The 21,055-nt window shown below is 39.0% G+C and overlaps 1 protein-coding gene across 2 annotated transcripts in view; it reads left to right on the top strand.

Moving 5' to 3' along the window:
• Positions 1–20,769, top strand: part of klhl4 (kelch-like family member 4) — a 35,707-nt gene extending 14,938 nt beyond the window's left edge. For both annotated transcript variants that reach the window (XM_030062109.1, XM_030062108.1), the window contains 9 exons: positions 1,263–1,399; positions 1,848–2,044; positions 7,237–7,449; positions 9,518–9,704; positions 10,207–10,431; positions 13,639–13,801; positions 15,117–15,329; positions 16,741–16,912; positions 18,954–20,769. In XM_030062109.1, the coding sequence (XP_029917969.1) occupies positions 1,263–1,399; positions 1,848–2,044; positions 7,237–7,449; positions 9,518–9,704; positions 10,207–10,431; positions 13,639–13,801; positions 15,117–15,329; positions 16,741–16,912; positions 18,954–19,013 (1,567 nt within the window). In that variant the 3' untranslated portion in view covers positions 19,014–20,769. The remainder of the gene's footprint in view (positions 1–1,262; positions 1,400–1,847; positions 2,045–7,236; positions 7,450–9,517; positions 9,705–10,206; positions 10,432–13,638; positions 13,802–15,116; positions 15,330–16,740; positions 16,913–18,953) is intronic.
• Positions 20,770–21,055: the final 286 nt, after the last annotated feature.

Here is a 21,055-nt window from a genome sequence, read left to right as displayed (position 1 = left end):
TTGTACGAGCATATGCTGTATTGATTTAAATAAACCCCTGCCCTTCTTATTTCCATATTATGTCTGAGAAATGGAAAAACAACTTGAGATGTGTTGTATCCACTGTATTTTCTTATGTATCTATCCACTGACATATCTTTGGCAATTAATCCTGATGGTGCCATTACACAAAAAGCTCAAGAATCAGTCCATGTAAAATATGGGCAGTGTGTAGCTGTTTGTCCTCCACTTTGGTCAAAACAACAGCGACTAGCTCCTTCAATTTGTTAGCACTGTCCCACAAAAGCCAAGAGAGGATTACTGAAGGATTTGTTATGAAATCTCTTCACCACACTCTTTGCCACACACAAATTGCAAGTGAAGCTACCAGATTATGGTAATATTTTGTTTGCCAGAATGACAAATAGACTTTGTTTTGTGTAAACTTTACTCTGGGCAAACTCATTTCCTTGTAATAGCTGTGATCACTTTTTGCCCTTGTGAATTAACCAATGTATTATGTGAGCTAGACAAATGCGTAAACACAATTAGAGCCATCAGAAGCATGACATTGTCGTTTATGGGATGATTTCACTCATCATACACTTTGGGAAATCAGACAGATGCAGAATGGAACAGGGAATCTGTAAATTGCCCAAGCTCTGACAGTAGCATAGTGTCCAAGACATTATAAATCATTGCAATGATGTAGCACACTGGAAGTTATGGCAAAAACTGCCTTTTCCTGATACACAAATTAATGTATGTCATTACTGTAATGTAGGTTATTATCCTGATTAAACTAAATATCACACAAATACTACAGACATATAAGTATACTGCAACAAAAAAAAAAAAGAAAAGAAAAGTAAATCTATCTTAACAAGTCATTGAGTCTCACATTTGGTATTAAAAATTTTGATTTTCTTCAACATTCAAGATCTTCAAGTTAAAAAAAATCTGCTATCGAGATAATCTGCCTTGTTTCCAAAGCAGTTTAACTTGTTTTAAGAGTTTTTTTCTGGGAACAAGAATGTCTGTTTCAAAAAGGCAGAGTAACCGCTAAAATCAAGAAAATGATCCAAGAGCAATTCTGGACTCAAGTTGTTTAACACTGAAAACACATGGGGTTTTCTCATCACACTGACAGATGTTTGTCACTTGTTTTAAGAAAGAAAAAGATTTTAACACTTAATATGAGACAAAATGTCTTGTTAAGATGAATAGTTTTTTCCAGCATAAATGTATAAAAACACTAACTGATTACATTTTGTTGAATGCAGACTGGTCCTGAGTGCCGTGTCGGACTACTTTGCTGCTATGTTCACCAATGATGTGAGGGAGGCGAAACAGGAGGAGATCAAGATGGAGGGAGTGGATCCTGAGGCCCTCAGATCCCTGGTTCATTTTGCCTACACTGGTGAGTGCTCATAAAGCCATTCACTGGCTCTTGTAAGTCGTTATAAGACTTCCGATGTGCAAGCATGATTAAAGTGGATCAATAAAGCAGTTTATCACCGGTTCCAGAACAGGGAGTAACATCAAGATGCAGAAAATAAGAGGCTGCTTATTTTACAGCACGGACAATTGAATATTTTTGCACAGCACAATCTCATCCATCACAAACACTTTTGGCGCTCTATGACATTTCTTGGCTTTTGAAAATGTTTGCACTGGGGATGTAAAGATTCCCTCCAACTCTCCTCAGATAAATCCTCAGACATGTTCATTGAGAATATCCTCTGTAATGGTGTAAAAAGTGTGAAAAAAAAAAAACATGAATGAAGCTACACCGCTTTAACCGTGTGGCACTGCAACTGCATTCAGCTGTCACACAAAAATGTGCTTTGCTTCTGTCGACATTGCAGGTGTCCTTGAGCTCAAAGAGGAGACCATTGAGAGTTTACTGGCAGCAGCTTGCCTACTCCAGCTTTCACAAGTCATCCAGGTTTGCTGTAACTTCCTGATGAAACAGCTCCATCCGTCCAATTGCCTGGGAATACGCTCCTTTGCAGATGCCCAGGGCTGCATGGACCTGCTCAACGTGGCTCATAATTACACTATGGTAGGACATTAATCAGAGTTATAGACCACATTTACATAGTTGGGCTTGCTAAATTATTTATTTACAACATTAGACTGCACTGCTAAGTAACCCTGATATAAGGACAGCAGCGGTAATGAGATCTACCACATTAACAACTGCTAATAATTTCATTTCATTTCATTACCTCTGTATTCAGTTTCACATTAATGATATCTTACATTATATTGGGTCAAATAAAATGTATTAAATATAATTTCAGGGAATGATGGGATTTATGCAGGCTAGTTAAAATATTTGTATGAATCTTTTGTGGTACAACTACTATGGTATTTTTAATTAAAGAAGAAACCACATGCACCCTGATTAGCTTGCCAGAAGAGGACTGAAAATCTAATTTAGATCAAATCGAATATAAATATGATTAAAAATTTGATTTGTTTTCTGAATCCAACCTAAATTTAATACAAACAGCAATATGAGAGCAAGCCAAGCATCTCCATGCACAGCAAAGCGTCATGGCTGGATACAGATAACACAATGGATTATTTGTGACCATCCACTGCTTTGAAGCCAGTTAATTTAAATTACCTGTCATAACCTGTAGAGGAATGAACTGTTGGTGTCTTGGTTATTTATAACATCTAATTTCAGCTGAGAAATGGATCACGGACACATTTGAATAAAAATTGAGTGGTTTCATGCTTTTGGTTGATCTAATTTGTTTATGTGGCTGTCACGACGAGATACCACATAGCAGCACATTGATTATTACATTATCAAACATGAAAATGCCACTCCTATATATTTCTGTGCAGGATTTTTGCATAGGATTGAGGTCCAGGAACACGTTTAGCGAGATAACGTCTCGCTGGCCCTGCAGACGTGACAGCGCGAGACAGGCGTTATCTCCTGAAGGACATCTGCTCAGTCTGTTTACATAGGCTCCATCCAGGACCAAGAGGTTAATCTAATCACCAAACTGCACAAGAGGGCTAACTTCCTGTTCAATGGCTTCAATAATGAGCAGCGAGAGCTCAGGGTTTCCTGGAAGTCCATCCTCTGGGTTAGGAGTGGAACGAGTTGTGTTTTGATAAGCTTGTTTTCCCTGGTTGAACATGGCAGCCGAGATCCGCCTCTGACATCCTTTTCCTTTTTGAAAATGTTGTTTTTTTATATCACGGTGGCCAAAAATGTACTGTTTTATTGTTTGGGATGACTGTATTTCTTTGCAGCGATTAGAAATACACCCAATGCTACACTTGGTATATATATATATATATATATATATATATAAAAACCTGAATGATGAATCCAAATGTACTGAAAGAATCCCATTAAAAAAGAATGAGATATAACACAGAATGTTTTGGACTGAGTATGGATTTTCCAGGGCCTATATATTACAGGGCAAAAGAAAAGTCTTCTGAGGCATTCGTGCCTCTCGCAGCCTTGGTGTTTTGAAACATCGGCATTCCTCCTCCTCAAAATATACTGTTATTATACAATTACCGTTTTGCAGTAGTTGAATCAATTAGTATCCTCTCCCACTGATCTTGTTTTCTAAGCAGTTTACTCACCACTGAGTTTGCCAGCATCTGAGAACACAAGCTTTCAAATGGGTCTGAAATGAATGCAGTTGAGCTTTCAATTTTGTTGTCAGCAGCTCGGGAACGGTAATTACGAATAATTGGTCTATAGCAATGTCAAACAGTTGGATGCTATGCCTCCCTCAGTAATACCACAACAGATCAATGGATGTCCCTCATTTCATTAAGCCTGTCTGTGCTAAGCTCTTAAAACCTGCTCTCATGATAGATTGGACCAAGACACTGTAATTTGTTTCATGTTGATGATCAATAGCTTTCTTGTTTTTCTTAATTGTTAATGTACCCGCACCACAGCAAGCGCTTGATTTGTCAAAGTTATTCTGGCGGAGCAATAAATAATGCTCAGCTGACGTGTTCAAAGAGGAAACTGGGCACTGCTCCGGCCAAGGACTTCTCCTCATGTATTCTTTATGTTTTAATGTTGGACATAACAAAGAGGCATAAAGCAGGGTGTTTTATATAGCACCATCTCTAATGGAACTGCCCAGAGACAGTGTCCTTGAAAAGGCAGCCACGCAGCACAGTAATATTGCCTGGGCCTGTGGCCAGTAAATGGAAAATAAATCTTAAGGAAGGCAATTCATAAAGAACAGCTCCAACAAAACTTTTAGCTGGACACTGGGGTGGTGTGATGGTAATTGAGCTGTGCAGTGTACATTTCTCCCTCTCATCAAAACTGATGGGGTACTCAATCAGACTGTAGGTGGGTGGTTTTGGAAAACCTATAGTATGCTGGGAACCGGAGCATATGACTGACAGAAGCTGATACTAAAATGATGAGCAGCAGATATTTGGATGTGTGTGTGTGTGTGGTTTTCTTTTTCTGTTCTTCTCCAGAAATGTCCCCTTAACTAGCCTCAAAGTTAGAAGTAACGTCAAATATTCTGTGTCTGCTGGTTGCATTGCTTCACTGAAGGTGCATCTCAATTATACTGAGCGAAATCCAAGATGCCATTGTTTTATGGCTGCAGCATTACCTCAAATAGAAAACAGATGTCTTGTATGTCATTTTAAACAAATTTCTGTGTAATTCAGCAGGACATATTTGGAATTTTAGGAAACCCCGGGATGATCTCCACTAGAATTTAAAGTAACGTTTTGTGGATTTGGATAAAGCTGCCTGCAAAACAGCAAAAACATTTTGTGTGTCTTGTGCAATTTAGAAAAATCACAGACTGTGATGTTTCTTGTGCATAAAACTAAGGACAGGATAAATTGGAATGTGATATTGGGTATACTGGTAAAGCTGAATTATATTATCAATTTGCCAACAAATTCTCTGTCTATATCTGTCTACCCGGTTCAGTCAAAGCTTTCCTAGTAGATGACTTGACATTTATGATGAATGCAGGTGTGCAGAAGGTCAGGGTGATGTGCATGTGTTGCTTGAAATCATTTGTGAGCTGATTGTGGCATTTTGTCTTTATTTATTTATAGAAATCCAGATGCACATAGACAAGTCGACCAAAATATAGCCATCATGAAGCAAGCAAGCTGTCACATAGTTATCAAAGAAAAAAAACACCACTGCTTTCAGCATCCACCTTGTCTTCTGACAGTGAGGCCAGTGATTTGTTACACAGCATGGCTATGTAATGTAGCAACCCAGCATACACCATGCAGCTGCAGCATCAATATTTTGCCTTGCAGACCACTGAAAAAAGGATTATGCCAAAGGGCCACCACTTGAGCATCAGTCTTACCACATCTTGTGCATCTGTGTGTAAAAATGCTTTATAGGCTCAACACATCTTAGATTGTTGGTCAATTCCCGTCTCTGTGGATCATTCTGTAATCATTCAATAATCTAATTTAGACAGATGGCAGAGTCATCTGTTCTTTAGCATGTTGTGAGATGGAGAGTGTATTGCTGTGTGTAAAGAGCAATGGCTCTACAGCAGGGGATGAAACACTGGAAAGAGGGCCACACAAGAAATAAACAAAACACAAAATTATTCCAAAACAAATCTTTTCTTTAACAGCCTATTCTAGATTAAAAGTCATGCCGATTGTGAATCATTTGAGAAAAGTATGCTGTGTTTTCTAGAGGAGAGAAAACACCCTCTTTGTCCATCTGTTGATGTTTTAATGACAAAGGTGCATGTCAACAATTTATGCTTTAGAAACAGTTTGCAGCCAGTAATGGAAAATAAATTAAATTTGTATTTAATGAGGTTTGTGAGGTTTGTGAAAACTGACTGCTGGGCAGCTCAGCCTCTTTGAAACTGTTCAGGCTTAGTTGTACGCTCCTTGTCTGTTAACTCACATATTTTATCATTGGTATCATAATGTTGTGCAGATTATGCACATCACCTTATCCAACCTGTGATGTACAACAAAGTATGTGTTGCTGCATTTCTCCTCAAACTTCCTTTTCTCCTCATTTATTTTTAGTGCGATGGCCTTGGCTCCAGCTAACATACATGAAATGATCTGTCTCACGAGGAGGCATCTTGTGAATCCTGTAGCTGCTATGCAACCACTCCTAAGCTGACAGCTTAGCCCAGGGGGTGCAGTTTTGCATTCTTAAAGCAAAGTACTGTGTGATGTAGGTTGGGTTAAGACTGTATTGGAACCAGACCACTTATAATGCATGCATTTCATCGTGTCACCTTAACTAATTGTGGGGCACCAGAAACGTTTCCGAGGGCCGCCACTCGCTCGTGGGTCACAATGACAGTGTCTGCTCTACAGGGAGCCTGGCCTTAATTATGTTCCAGTAACGTCGCTTTTTAGAGCCTGTATGCATGAAGCCTCCGAGAGCGAGGCTCAATTCAATTAAATGATCTACTTTAGTCAGTCCACACAACCATGTAAACTGAGACTGAAGAACTGATCCCTGATCTGAGCCCATATTTTAAGATGCATTATGCCTTGGCCCCAAGATAAAATTGTCTCGTGAAGAGCTCATAGTTATTTTGTAGGTGGTATGAAAATGAAATATATCCAGCTGCTACACATGAATATTTCCAGCTGCTACACATGAGTGTAGAGAATTCGTAAATTAAATGAAAGCACAATTTCTGAGAAGTTACAGAATGACCAAAAGCTGTCTGATCTATATGGGAGGATGATGAAGGGCCTATCTGTAACTTTGATGCATGCTTTGTTCTTACTATCTTGGTCTCTCTTGGAAATAAGATTTGTAATCTGAATAAAATTTACAAGGTTTAAAAAAGATATGCAAATTAAAAACATAATGTTCTCTAATCAGCGATTAGGCTAAAACAAAAAATTATATCAAAAGCTTGAATATATAAGTTGATATAATCTTGCTATACCTAAACTACATTAATTCCACACCCATGACCCTAAATAGTCAACACTATATGCCAAACCTGAGCTCTCATCATAAATTAAACACCTTCTTCTATTTTTCTATTAATCCAAAACTCAAATCCTTTTTACATTTTCCTAACCTTTCTATCCTTGTGCAGACATTTGGTTCTCATAAGAATAGAAATACAAGCACACACTAACACACACTGATTCTCACTCTCTCTCTCTCTCTCTCCTTCTCTCTGTGCGATGCAGACACTCAATGTGCCCCTCCGATAATGACTGATGATTATCTTCCTCCTCCATGTCTCCTCTCTGCTCCAGGAACACTTCCTGGAGGTCATTCAGAACCAGGAGTTCCTGCTCCTCCCCACGGCTGAGATCGTGAAGCTGCTCTCTAGCGATGACATCAACGTGCCAGATGAGGAAACTATCTTCCAGGCTTTGATGATGTGGGTGAGGTACGATGTTCAACATCGGCAGCAGGACCTGGGGCTGCTGCTCTCCTACATCCGCCTGCCTCTTCTGCCTCCACAGGTGAGGGATGTGATGGAGGGAGTGTGGTGGTGCAGGCTGAGTGTGAGGCTTATATATATTGTGCTTGTGCCTGCATAAATTTGAAGCCCAACTCACACTTTTGCAGCCTGTCTCTCCTCGCTGTCAGCAAAAACTAATGAGATGCTTCTTTGACCTTTGCCAAATGTGTCCAGGGAAGGGTTTGTTGAGCAATAATGCACTTTCTCAGAGTTGTCCGGCCTCACAAAAATATTAGGGACATGTAGTCGTTTCTCACTGATTAGATTATCAATTGATCCTTTAATGATTACCTTAATTAAACCTATACCAATAACAAATGAGGATATATACTTCAGGAGAAGCATACAAGCTAGAGAGGGATTTTTAAGCTTTGAGGCAGTTGAGGTGTGGATTGTGCAACAGGGTCTGCAACCCAGTACCAGGACGATATGATATTTTGTTCACTTAGTGTAGAGCTACACAGATCTGAACTTGGGAGCAGGAGTGCCAATTATAACCTCAGTCCTCTACTTGACCGCAGAAAAGCTGATAGCAGTATGGCACCCCACTGAGTTAATGCACTGCTGATACTGAGTTTGTTTATGTGTTCAATAATTGGATTTTTTTTTTTCACTCTATGAAAAATGAGACAAGCATATGGCTGCTTCCCGTTTCTTACAAGTACTGCGGCTCATGTTTCATGAATGTCAGATCCTTAGTTGGCACTGGCTTTTATGTGGCACCCTAATTTACATAAAATCGCACATAGATTAACTTTTTTTTTTTTTTTTTTTTTTGCAAATCTGTTCTAGAATAGGCAAATAGCTCCCTCTTAACAGTAATGTGGCTTTGTATTTAACCTAATATACACAAAACATTTTTAATTCATTCTATATAGTTCACTGTGAATAAATGCAATAAATAATAATTGAGAGAATCCATTCCAAAAATGTGCAAACAGTGGAGGACATGATTTTCTATGACTGAACAGAAGAAAAGAGACCGAATATGGAAAATGAAATGAAAAACAAGTTGCATAATACAGTGGCTTGGGAATTTTTTTTACTGTGAGGCAAATAAACAGCAGAAGTGAATCACTGTTTTTGTCAAAAGTGATACTGGTGTGTGTAAAGACTGCAAAAAACGACAGTTTGGTGCTGCTGCTGCCATAGATAACAAAATCAATAAATGCAAACAAACAATACTTTAAGCCCTTGAATATGTCATTGGTGGTGAGATATTCAATAAAAACATGCACTGAAAATGCAGGTTTGTACATTGCAGCTAACAGCTAAGATACAGTCTCACAAAAAAAAAAAGCTTACTGATCAAAACTTCACTCTTCTTTGAAAATCTGCTGCATGTGCCATTGAGTTCAGGTGGTAGCGCTGGCAGGTAAACTATCATGTTGGTTTCCTCCAAATATACACTCCAGGATGAGATAAAGATGCTTTTCATTCGTTGTCCGTACTGTCTCCCTGAAGCTGCACTACGCTCTCTCTTTACATACAATTGAATAAAACTTCCTACATAAAATACCTGATTAATTCTACAGCACCAAACACCAGACAGTTTTTTTTTTAGCCACAGTCCTATTACATTAATAGACCTCAAATTCCTTCCTTCAAACAACATTTAGCGCATTTCTAGATACCAGGTTCTCTACACTAAACACAATTCTTCTTTCTTGTAATGCGCTCAATTCATCTGACACGTAAAGACTGGAGGGGAAGGGGTGATTCCATAAGGCTGGATCAAGCCTAACAGTTCCTGAATCCCAGTACCAGGCATCGGGTTCTGTCACTTGGTCTCATGGTTTCATGCTAACTCTGAACCTCCATCGGAGCGGGTTGTTCCTCAGGTTTAAGTTATTTTCTTCTGTTGTTTAAATTGTTCATATTTATATTTTTTTTCTATATCCCTTGTTTATAGTGTTTATATTGCTTGCTGCTATTTATTATCTGTTTATACTGTAAATTTGCTTCATATTTTGCTATCCACTTTGCTGCTTTAATGCTTGAAATTTCTCCACTGTGGGACTAATAAAGGAATATCTTATCTCATCTTATCTTATCTTCTTTAAATCTAGCTCCTTGCTGATCTGGAAAACAACAAGATGTTCTCGGACGATCTGGAGTGCCAAAAGCTACTGATGGAGGCCATGAAGTACCATCTTCTACCCGAGCGACGTCCCATGTTTCAGAGCCCAAGAACCAAACCTAGAAAGTCCACTGTTGGTGCCCTTTATGCTGTAGGGGGGATGGATGCCACCAAAGGTATGGCCCAGAGCTATTCCACTATGATGTGGTTTGGCAATCATTGAAATCAAAAGGAATAAAAATATGCAACAAAGTGCATTGGCAAGGTATGAATACTGTTTGGGCGGAGCTGAACATATGACAAGCAGTGTCGGGGTTGTTACTTGAAAAAGTAATGTATTGCACATTACTAAATAAATAGGAATGTATTATTTTACTGATTTACTCCTCTGGAAAATAATTAATTACACTATTCATTACATTACTTTTGCCTTACTTTGCAGCATCACCTGAGATTGACTGTTGTGTAACTGACAGTTAACAACATAACAGTTAACAATTCTACTGTAGAAATGGGCAACAGTTCCGCAACCATGAATGGTGCTACAAGCCTGTTCATCTATTCTTTTGCTACCTGTTGAAAATCAAGCTTTGGCTGCTTGGTAGATGCATCCCTTAAGCCTGATGATTAGGTTCAATCCAGTTTATTTGAGTGCTTTTGCTACTCTTCTGTTTTCAGGCTCTACCACCATAGAGAAGTATGATCTACGGACTAACACTTGGATCCAGGTTGGAGTCATGAACGGTCGCCGGCTCCAGTTTGGCGTGGCGGTGATCGACAACAAGCTGTACGTTGTTGGTGGAAGGGATGGACTGAAGACGTCCAATATGGTGGAGTGCTACAATCCAGTCAACAAAGTGTGGTCCACAATGCCCCCTATGTCAACACACAGGCATGGACTTGGTGAGTGTGCCCTTGGACTCAAACCATAGGACTTGAGAGCGAAAATCAATGCTGTTTGACACAGTGGTAAAAAACATAATACTAGTACACAACAGTTTATGAGCAGGACTATAAAAATGTCATTATACCAAGATTCTGTGGAATATAAATATCCATCATCATGACTTGAGATAAAATAATGTGACCTGCCAATGACATTAGCATTTTCACTTTACATTAAGCACTGCTGTTTAGCTGCATTGTAATTGTTTTGTTTTGGGCCAGTGCATCGCTTAAAGACTGTATGGAGCTGTATCAAATTACACAGCCACATCTTCAACTCATTACAATTTAACAAACTGAGAATGAAATGTGGCCACCCCAGAACATCTAATTGTTTAATCTCATTAAGAAAGTTAAGAAAAGTTATTCATGTTTTTACTGCCCTTAATTAAATTGTGTAGTGTAAATATAAAAGGTCTAATATTACATTCTATAATATACATGATAGATCTGATCATAATACAGTGAGTCATAATAACAATATAAGGTGCCATTTTAACTGCTACAACATAATGCATCATGACATAGTGTACATTTTATAGCCTTGTTCATAAACTATTATGACTACATTACTATTATTTACACCACTCTAGGTGCAGCAAGCCTTTACAAACATTCCTGTCGTCAATTTTAGATATGGTAATTGTGTTTTTGATACCATCTGAAGACCAAAGTCTAACACGTTATTATATTATCCATACACAGTTCTGTTAGTGGAGATATCCTTTAGGAAATTAAGTCAAAGGTTTAATTCATATGTAAAACAGGGCCTTGGAGTAACCGCTGCCTCATCTATATCAGGTTTTAAGGTTTAAGCTCTGTTAAGACACCTCGGTTTATGAATCGCTAAAACTGCAGCATTCGGCTCAGAAGGGTCACAACCGGCATGCTGTGAAAAATCATATGTCTTTTTCAGATAGACCTTTGATATTTTTCCATTCCCTATCAAAGCTTGGCAGCTGTGCTGGTCTTGCTCTTCTTTACCCTTCCCTGTTCAATAAATCTCATATCAGAGGCGTTTTGATTCACAGTTGAAACAGGCCTGGGTAACAGCGCAGGGAGATCTTGTCAAGCGTTCGGCTGACTCGCCCAGTGTGGTCGAAGGTATCAGTGAGCTTACTAGCCCAGGAGATTACCCTGTATAGATTACCTGTGTTGTCTTTGATCTTTCCTGTAGCAGATGTCTCTTGCTGCTTTGCCTGCTTGTGCGTCTTTTGAGTATGAATATATTTGAGCTCATTGTCTGCCCGGCTATGGCCTGGTGTTTGCATTACGGGAAAGACGAGAAACAGAAAAATAGCTCTATTTCCTTCCAAAGACACCCCGGTCAGTAATAAAAGGCGGCCTCGCTACGAGAATTGTTTCTGTCTACAATGTTCATATCATTTAGGGTTCTCTGAGTGCGATCTTGCCCTGATGTTCCCCCAAGATAATTGGACTCTCACCAAAGAAAATAAGAGTGGAAATGTAAAAAAAACATTGTGTTAAAACATATTTTGCATTGTTACTGGTGAAAACCGCTTTCCTCTGTGACTTGGGCAGGAGGAATAACCATGAATTTTTACATTCTTCCTGTTTGCTGAATAGATTTGTTCAGCTCTATAGCAATGAGTCACTCTGCTCCATGTTATTCTTACAATTCTAAAATGAGAAATGTAGCCTCTGGCCCAGTCCTCAACAGGAACTCTTGATAGAAGAAGAGAGTTTGATCTGTAGATGTCATTTCTTTTCTTGTTATTGATTATGCACTGACACATGGTGCAACTGGCTTTTGACACAAAACGCTTTAATGTGAGAAATTTTAGCAAACATTGATTTCAAAAAGCTATTTTTTAGCCGTAGCCACACTTGTTGATACTCACAAAGCATTACAACAACAATAGCTGGAAGCTGTGTTTGTTACAACTGCTATGATTGTACTATAAGCAGTGTCACTGCCATAGTTTTGTGCTTTCTCACAATACACAGACATTGTTGTATGTATCATAGTGACTAACAGGTAACATTGCTTTGGTCTTATTCTATCGTGTTTTGTGTGTGTGTGCGTGAGTGTGTGTGTGTGTGTGTGTGTGTGTGTGTGTGTGCATTAGTCTATTGATTACATAAAGCTACAAATACAGTACAAATACAATAATACTCTGTTAATACATAGTTAAAGAGTTACTAAACCCCAAATCCAAATCTCTGTGAAGCCTGACTTCTAATGGTGCAATTTAGGTGCCAGGTCGTTGGTGGCAGGTGATGTCACTACCTGTTGTTCTCTATGGGTGATAACATCATCTGTCACCACAGACCAGACACCCCACTTTTCACCATTAGAGGTAAGTCTTCACAGAGGTTTGGGTTTGAGGTTTAAGTCTTCTTTAAAGGCATAATATGTAACACTTCCGCATTAAAATGTCAGTAAACAACCAGGCCTATGTTGTATATGCTTAAGTTGTACTGGTATTAACCCAAATGTTTCCAAAAATGTTCAATCCTAGAGAAGTCTTAGTGATTTCAATCAAGGTAACGGCGCATTTCATTTGGTCGCATGTCAATGGCAGTATATCCCCTTTACCCCCCTCTATTGCTCACTTGTGACGGACCACAGTTATTCATTGCCGTTTGCTATGCATTCTGTCACTGAGGCTGTCCTCGTAAAGCACAAAGGTATGGGTGAACCAAACAACCCAAGAAGAGTATGGGACAAGCAAGTTAACATTACATTGCTACCTGCGTTACCTGCAGCTATTTCCTTAGAATGAAATGAGATAATGTGAATAAAACTTTTAACAAATTACATCATCTGTGAGCATTATTGCACCATTACATCTTTTTTTCTCCTGCCTGAGTGGCATCAGATATTGGATTTTTTTAAATTATGCATTTACATCTGCAATTATCAGGGTTGTGTACTTACTTTATGTACACAAATTAATTGCATGTAATGTATTAGCAGTAACATTAAAGATATGGAACTTCCAAAATAAATGCCTTACAATTGTCTCTTCAGGTAGGAAATGTATTCAGCATGTTTATTAAAGTGTTTTGGAGAGAAATGTTCAATGTAAACAAAATTATGTGTGTTCACAAAGTAAAAACTTGTGACAATATCCCTTACTCTATCACCCGACCCAACACCAGGATATAGTGGATGACATGTAGCCCCCTCTGTATCTGCAGGCATTGCTGTGCTCGAGGGTCCCATGTATGCCGTAGGAGGCCATGATGGCTGGAGCTATCTCAACACAGTTGAACGCTGGGACCCGCAGGCCAGACAGTGGAACTATGTGGCCAGCATGTCGACACCACGCAGCACCGTGGGAGTCACCGCACTCAATGGGAAGTAAGTTGCCCTGTCTACATAGACGCCTTAAAGCAATAATACGCCACTTGTAGCCTCGAGGCAGGGTAATGTATTGTTAGTCCTGACCTCTTCCCAGACAGATGGTCAAGCTCCCGCCCCAACACTTATTACTCGTCTTGATGAGCTCTCTACCTTGAAATGGCAGCTAGCCTGAGGCTGAGGTAACTGGTATCCGTAAAAACCACAACAGGCATTGGAGAAGCGGATGACGAAAGAATGAGCAATGCCAGCGTTTACCCATGACTTTGAATGGCCCTTGTCTACTGTTTGTTTAGCTTTGCTGTTCTTTCATTCCCTACTGCTCCTAGCCATTGTTGTTATGACTTCCCTGTGCTTCATAGTCACAACCAAGCTCACCGCTGGCCACACCCTAAAATGTCCCAGACATCATTAGAAATCCAATTTTAAACCGCAGGGGATTTCGGCATGGACACACAGGGTCACAGGAACCCTGTTTGTCTAATCATGTAAAAAGTCTGATAATGACTGAGAAAGTGTCATCTTTATTTATTAGTATTTTATTTTGCTAATGTGCAGTAATAGTAAGTAAGTAAGTAAGTTTGACAGCATAGTACTTTTTAGATAGGCCTTTGTCTTTTGTATGTCTGTTGTCTGAATGTGTTATTAGTATCTATCAAGGACTAAAATGGAAATAGGTGTTTTAATTAACACTTCCTTGTGAATGTGCTTTTTATCATGTATGACTAATGTGTATGTTTAACTTGATTATCTGAACATTAATTCAAATCAAGGTAAATTACAATGCCACCATAGTTCAGAAGACAGGGTGTATTGGTTTGTGTAGTTATTTATACAGTGCAGTCTAGACTCTTTGACTGTAGAACTGTTTACTTCCTAATATGTATTAAATGCCCTACACTATGGGCAAGTAAATTAAGCAAACAGCACAAGCCTGTAGGAGCCTGATTTAAATATATTTGTGTGCCTGAGGAAAAAGAGGCTGCTGCCTGGATACAATGAGTATTCCATGTTAAAACTGAGTCAATCCTTGAGTTATTTCTGCATCTAGGTCAAAAATAGACAACAAGGAAGCTATTTCCCTAGCCTTCACTTTCCTGCTGTCTGGTCTGCAAGATAGAGGCACTTTACAGACTGATGTGCTCTTTCTGGGAGGGGATGCTCTCAAGGAAAGGGCTACTGAAAAATGCCAAGCATGACAGCTGAGAGGGGAGGCGTGAGTTATACCTGCCAGAGATTGGATTACATTTAGGATGATAAGATATGGGGCAGTATGTACAAGAGCTGAGATATTGAAAGCATTTTTTTTTTTAAGACTGTTTGCAGTGGGTGGTCGAGATGGCAGCTCTTGCCTGAGGTCGATGGAATGCTTCGATCCGCACACCAACAAGTGGAGCATGTGCGCTCCCATGGCCAAGAGACGAGGTGGGGTGGGTGTGGCGACATACAACAGCTTCCTGTATGCCGTGGGCGGACACGATGCTCCTGCCTCCAACCACTGTTCCAGACTCTCCGATTGTGTCGAGAGGTCAGTGACTGCCTCTCTACTGGTAAAAATGCACGAAATCTTGCGTAAGTTGTTCTGTGTTAGAGTTCACCAGAGGTAATTCAGCAGAGGGTGGAGCTGCTGCTGCTGCGGCCTTTCCTCTCTCATAAAAACAAAAGGGAGTTGAACTCCGTCCATGCTACAGCACTGTTGTTCCCCACCCTGTTCCTGCATTTTGAGACTTGACAACACAATACTCAACTTAGGGGATCATAATTTCCATGGATGGGTTTATTTTATAAGTATCTGGCACCATCTGGTGGTCATCTTGCTCTACCCTTCCCTTGCACACAAACAAAAGACTGCTAGTGCTGTATGTATGCTTTGCTTTGTAACACCGTGTTTTGCTGTTTTTTAAAGGAAGCCCACTGATGCAACATTTATGCAGGCTCTATTAAGAGTTCAGTGATCTTCAAATAGTGTTTTAATTTACTGAATATTTTTTTTATATTCATATTTGTATTGCTTTGAGTTTTTTTTTATTTACTTGAATCCAGATTTTAGAGTTACATTATATACTGTATCAAATCAAATGACTTTTAAACAACTAGTTCTTAATTAGTCACTTATTGATATAATTATGGGTGCGTCATTCAGTATTATTACCACTGTATTTGCTTTTACTGTGTTGATCAGGCAATGAAATGTTAACTACAGTATCTATTAGTTACTCTATGCCTATATAAGATCTTAGAATTTAGTATCCAGATTATATCTTGTCTTGTCATTTATATTTAAATTCTGTACCCAGTGGTTTTGCTAAGACCTAAAGCTGCACTAGGCAATTTAGCACTTTGGTGAACCCAAGTGGCAGGAAGAGAAATCTATTTGAATTGCTGAAGATTTGAGGGACTTCATTATCCAGAGATGATGTAACTTGAATCATGTAATGCACCCTAAATGTCTCTTTTTGAGAAATGGAGATGGTGAAAAAAAAAATTGCAGCAGGTTCAGTGATCCTTGATAAGTCTAGCTTTCTGTGGATGAAGTGGTTGCTCACTGCTGCTATGGGTGCAGTTTCCTGCCTGCGGCCATACCAAGAGCTGAAATGTATTTGGATGAACATGGCAAATCGATGGCATCTCAGTTTGTGCAGATGGGAATCTCCTCTGTGTTGCTGCAGTGCATTTAAGCTGATAAGACATAAAAAAATATATAGGATAAAAAAAAATCTTCCTGGGATGTTATGTTTTTTTCTGATGCAGTTATAAAGGATAAAGGAGCTACAGTAAAGCATGTGATCTGCTGAGAGTCTGGTGATCATATACAAAGCACAATGCAAAACATTGTTCATTTAACATATATTAACACAGAAGCATTTGCCAAACTAGTTCACCTCTCATAAAACACCATCCTCAATCTCTCTGTCGCTTCTCCCCGCCACCAATCTCAGGTATGACCCAAAGACAGACACATGGACGACTGTGTCCTCCCTCAGTGTGCCCCGAGATGCGGTGGGGGTTTGCCTGCTGGGTGACAGGCTGTACGCTGTGGGTGGATATGACGGCCAGTCCTACCTGAACACTGTTGAGTCCTACGATGCACAGAACAACGAGTGGACTGAGGTAATTTTCAATCAACCAAACCTAATTCATTACATCAAGTTTGTCAGTCACAATGACCTCCTTCTGAAATATGTGTATAAATAGCTAAACCACAATAACGTTTTGCATTCATTCCCGTGATTTTGGTTATTGGTATTAATGTCATCAGGGCAGCCTCCAGTGATTTGGGGCCCCATGAAAAAATATATCTTTGGGATCGCAAAGAACAAGAAAAAGAGGCCATTACTTTTATTAGTGCATTATAAATAAAATATTCTATGAGTGACTACAGGATAATAATTTAATATTGAAAAAAAAAAGTGATGTTCTAATCATTTTTTAGGGTCCCTGTCAGTCACAGGCCCTTAGAATGGTCCTAACTTCCCCCATCCATATGGCACCCCTGAACGTTATGATTAACATGACTGATTGATTCCTATTATTTTATAGACCTCTGAGCAGAAAAACAAGAAAAACACAATATATATAAAAATAATAATAATAGTAGTAGAAGCAATTAATCTGTAAGGGAGAATAAATACGATACTGACAACTGCATTCACTGAGTCCGATGTGCTGTACATGTGTTTATAGCCAGAGCAAATTTCCAATACTAATCCCTTGATGGGCATTTAAAGTGATATAAGCTGAGGGAATAAATGCCTCAGTATTTCATTTCATATTTGAGTAGTATTTTTGATAAGTCCAACCCAAAAATAGAAAGAAATGAGATCAACAAATCATTGTAGAGCTGCTGAAAGTATATTAGATGGATGTAAGAACTATAAATTAGGGTTATGGCATCTCAGTGTATATATATATACATACATATATACATACACTACTCACAAAAAGTTAGGGATATTTGGCTTTTGGGTGAAATTTATGGAAAATGTAAAATGTTCACGCTACAGTGATATTATATAATGAAAGTAGGGCATTTAAGTAGAAGCATACACTGGTGATTTCCTCATCTCAAACAATTTCTTGAAACAAAAGCCAACAACAGTGGTGGGTATACCACAACAAAAAATGTCAGTGTCAATAACTTGTCATGTGCCCTTGAGCATCAATTACAGCTTGACAGCGACGTCTCATGCTGTTCACAAGTCGACTTATTGTCTGCTGAGGCATGGCATCCCACTCTTCTTGAAGGGCGGCCCTCAGGACATTGAGGTTCTGGGGTACAGAGCTCCGAGCCTCTACACGGCGACTCAGCTGATCCCATAGGTTTTCTATGGGATTCAGGTCTGAGAAAGTGCAGGCCACTCCATTTGAGGTACCCCAGTCTCCAGCAGCCGTTCCCTAATGATACGACCTCGATGAGCTGGAGCATCAAACACCTGATGTGAATTTTGCCGTTAAACTCCTTGTTAGAGAACAGCAACTTGTGCAAAAAGTACTGAAACACTGAACAGTTGGACATGTGCATTCAAAAGTTTACAGAAGGTCACATTAAGTTCACCTGTAAAGGTTATAATGCATTTTAGGTTCATCCTGAAATTTCACCCGAAAGCCGAATATCCCTAACTTTTTGTGAGTAGTGTATATACATATATATACACACACACACACACACACACACACACACACACACACACACACACACACACACACACACACACACACACACACACACACACACACACATACATACATGCATACATACATATGTATAGACCAACAGTGTTGGTTCTAAGGATTCTAACACTTGGTGAGTTTTATCCACATTCACAAACACTGATTGAACTGTGAAAAGCATCATTTATTGTCTATTTAGGGGCCTTGAAAAAAAAGTAAAACTTTTTTAAAGGAAATATTTTAATTGTTGCTGCTTTTGCCAGAGGGGCTTACAGCTTGGGAAAGGAGAGGTGAATTCACTGAGTACTGTGAATCTTTTATAAATGACTTTTCTTGCATTTTCTTTACTCTTTTTCTTGCAATAATGAATTGTTTCAACTTTTCACTGCAGCCCTCTCATGTGTAAGAAGCAAAATGAGTTTCTTTTGAGGGCAGACTTAGATGAGAGGCTGTGGGTTAACCTCTCTGTGCCATTCCGTAGGAGGTCCCTCTTAACATTGGCAGGGCAGGCGCCTGCGTGGTGGTGGTGAAACTGCCTTGAGCGCTTTGTCTCACGACGGCCCGGGAAACAAACGGGAGAGCGGCAAAGAGGAGTGGACGAACAAAACAACAGACGAAGGACACATCCTTTGAGAATCATGTTTTCTCCCTGGGCTTTCCAGACTTCCAGATGAAAACACAGACAGAGCCTTGCCCATGAACCATTGTTTCTATCATTAGTGCACTTGTCTGCCCACTTGGGACGACTTGCTCACAAGGCTGGAATGCACTGTACATTCTCCGCATTCTCAACCGATCAAGAATTTTCAGAAATTTGGCTAAGCTGTAGCAAATTAGTGCCAAGCTTTTGTTTGTACTGATTTGTTATACTGGTTTTATGAAATGCTCTGTGTTTGTCTGTAATATATAAAAAGATGAAGATACATTTTCAGTAAGTACACCTTCTTGAGGGTTAGTTTACATTTATACAGTAGCATTTCCTATTGGTGCCATCACATATATTTTGGGTTAACACTCATACATGTATCTCTCTTTTAAGCCACTCAGATGAAAATAGTCTTGTAATACATAGATGTAAACTATGTAACAATGCATTTCCTCGGCAGGTGGTCGAAGCAGATGTTTCTTACTCTTGAGTAAAATGTTTTTTTGAAGGACCACTGTGAATACTGGGCTGGCGGGGATGTTTGCAGGACAGGGATGGGAGGGAATCACTTATGTACAAATTTCTGCTGAAAAAAAAAAAAGTGTTTAGACAGGAACTCTCTACTGATTTTTTTTCTTTTTTTGATGTTCCTTTTCTATTGAGCCTGTAGCTACAGAACACCAAAGTCATTTGCTTGTCTTAGAAGTCTTGTTACACATTAAATAAAGGTTTACAAAATTGTGAATAATACAAAATATATCATATTGATATTTCACGTTACTGTACAGACACGGCATTTGTGTTGACAGGATCATGCCTAAACCAGCACAGCCTGGTAACCCTACACTTACTTTTTCTTTTTCTTTTTTTCTTTTTTTTTTGGAGGGCATGCCAGCTGAGTGAATGTTTCATTTGATATGTACAGTGTTATAGCCTTTTGTTAATGCAGACACTCGCTGTCTGTTCAGTATTTTAAATGTTATATTGATGATCTTGGCATATCAGTTTGGCAGACAACAATCACTCGGATGACCCAGAAAATCTGCAAAACCTGCCCTAACAGCTTCTGCCACCTCCAAGTACACAATCCAAGGATTTCAAGCAAGATTTGACAATTTGGTACCACTTCACCATAAGACTACCCTTATAAAGGGATATTAATCATTAATAATCAATTATCAATCATTAATATATAGGTGAAGGCTCACTATCTGGCAAGTTACTATTCTGTTAAACTTCAGATTTTGTCAACTGCTTAGGTTACTTTACTTGACATTGCCAAATAGTGAGCCTTGCATCAATGTATGAAAACTGTGCTATAACTTCTTTACGATTGTTTATTAATGATTTATAGTGTTTACAACCTAATTAGTAACCTAATATGAAACCATTCATAAGCCCTTTATGAGATGAGTCTTATTTTAAAGTGGTATCTACAATTTTAAATCCAGCATCAAAAGAACTTCCTGAGTCTAGATTTCTGTATTATATCACTAAAATTACTTAATTTTTCTGAGATTTGTTGATGGTTGTTATGGTCATAAAAGCTGAATATTACCAAATCGTCCAGGAAGGGAACAATTTTTAATTGTAATTCTACCATGTTTTTGGAGGCAAAATGTTGCTTTTTATGTTTTTATCATGATTTTGTACAGCATGCAAACTAACAAATAAAATACATTCATTCTCCTCTGCTTGTATTGTCATTCATATGAATGTTTATTGTTGAATTGGGTTCCTTAACCTCTTCAACCCACTGCTCACCTCAGTGTTTGTCATTGCTGCATGGCCAAGCTTTGTTCAGGCCAACAGAGTTTCATTTTAAATTCAAGTGGATATTCAAAGGTTTCAAAAGATACCAAATATGTCCTGCCTGAATCACAGGGAAATGTGCAGAAAATGATTCACAAAACATCTAGATATTTTCTATTTGATGT

Source organism: Myripristis murdjan, chromosome 10, assembly GCF_902150065.1.
Source record: "Myripristis murdjan chromosome 10, fMyrMur1.1, whole genome shotgun sequence".
Classification (NCBI taxonomy): Eukaryota; Metazoa; Chordata; class Actinopteri; order Holocentriformes; family Holocentridae; genus Myripristis; species Myripristis murdjan.
Note: the sequence above shows the minus strand (reverse complement) of the source record. Positions and strands in the feature narration are given on the sequence as shown.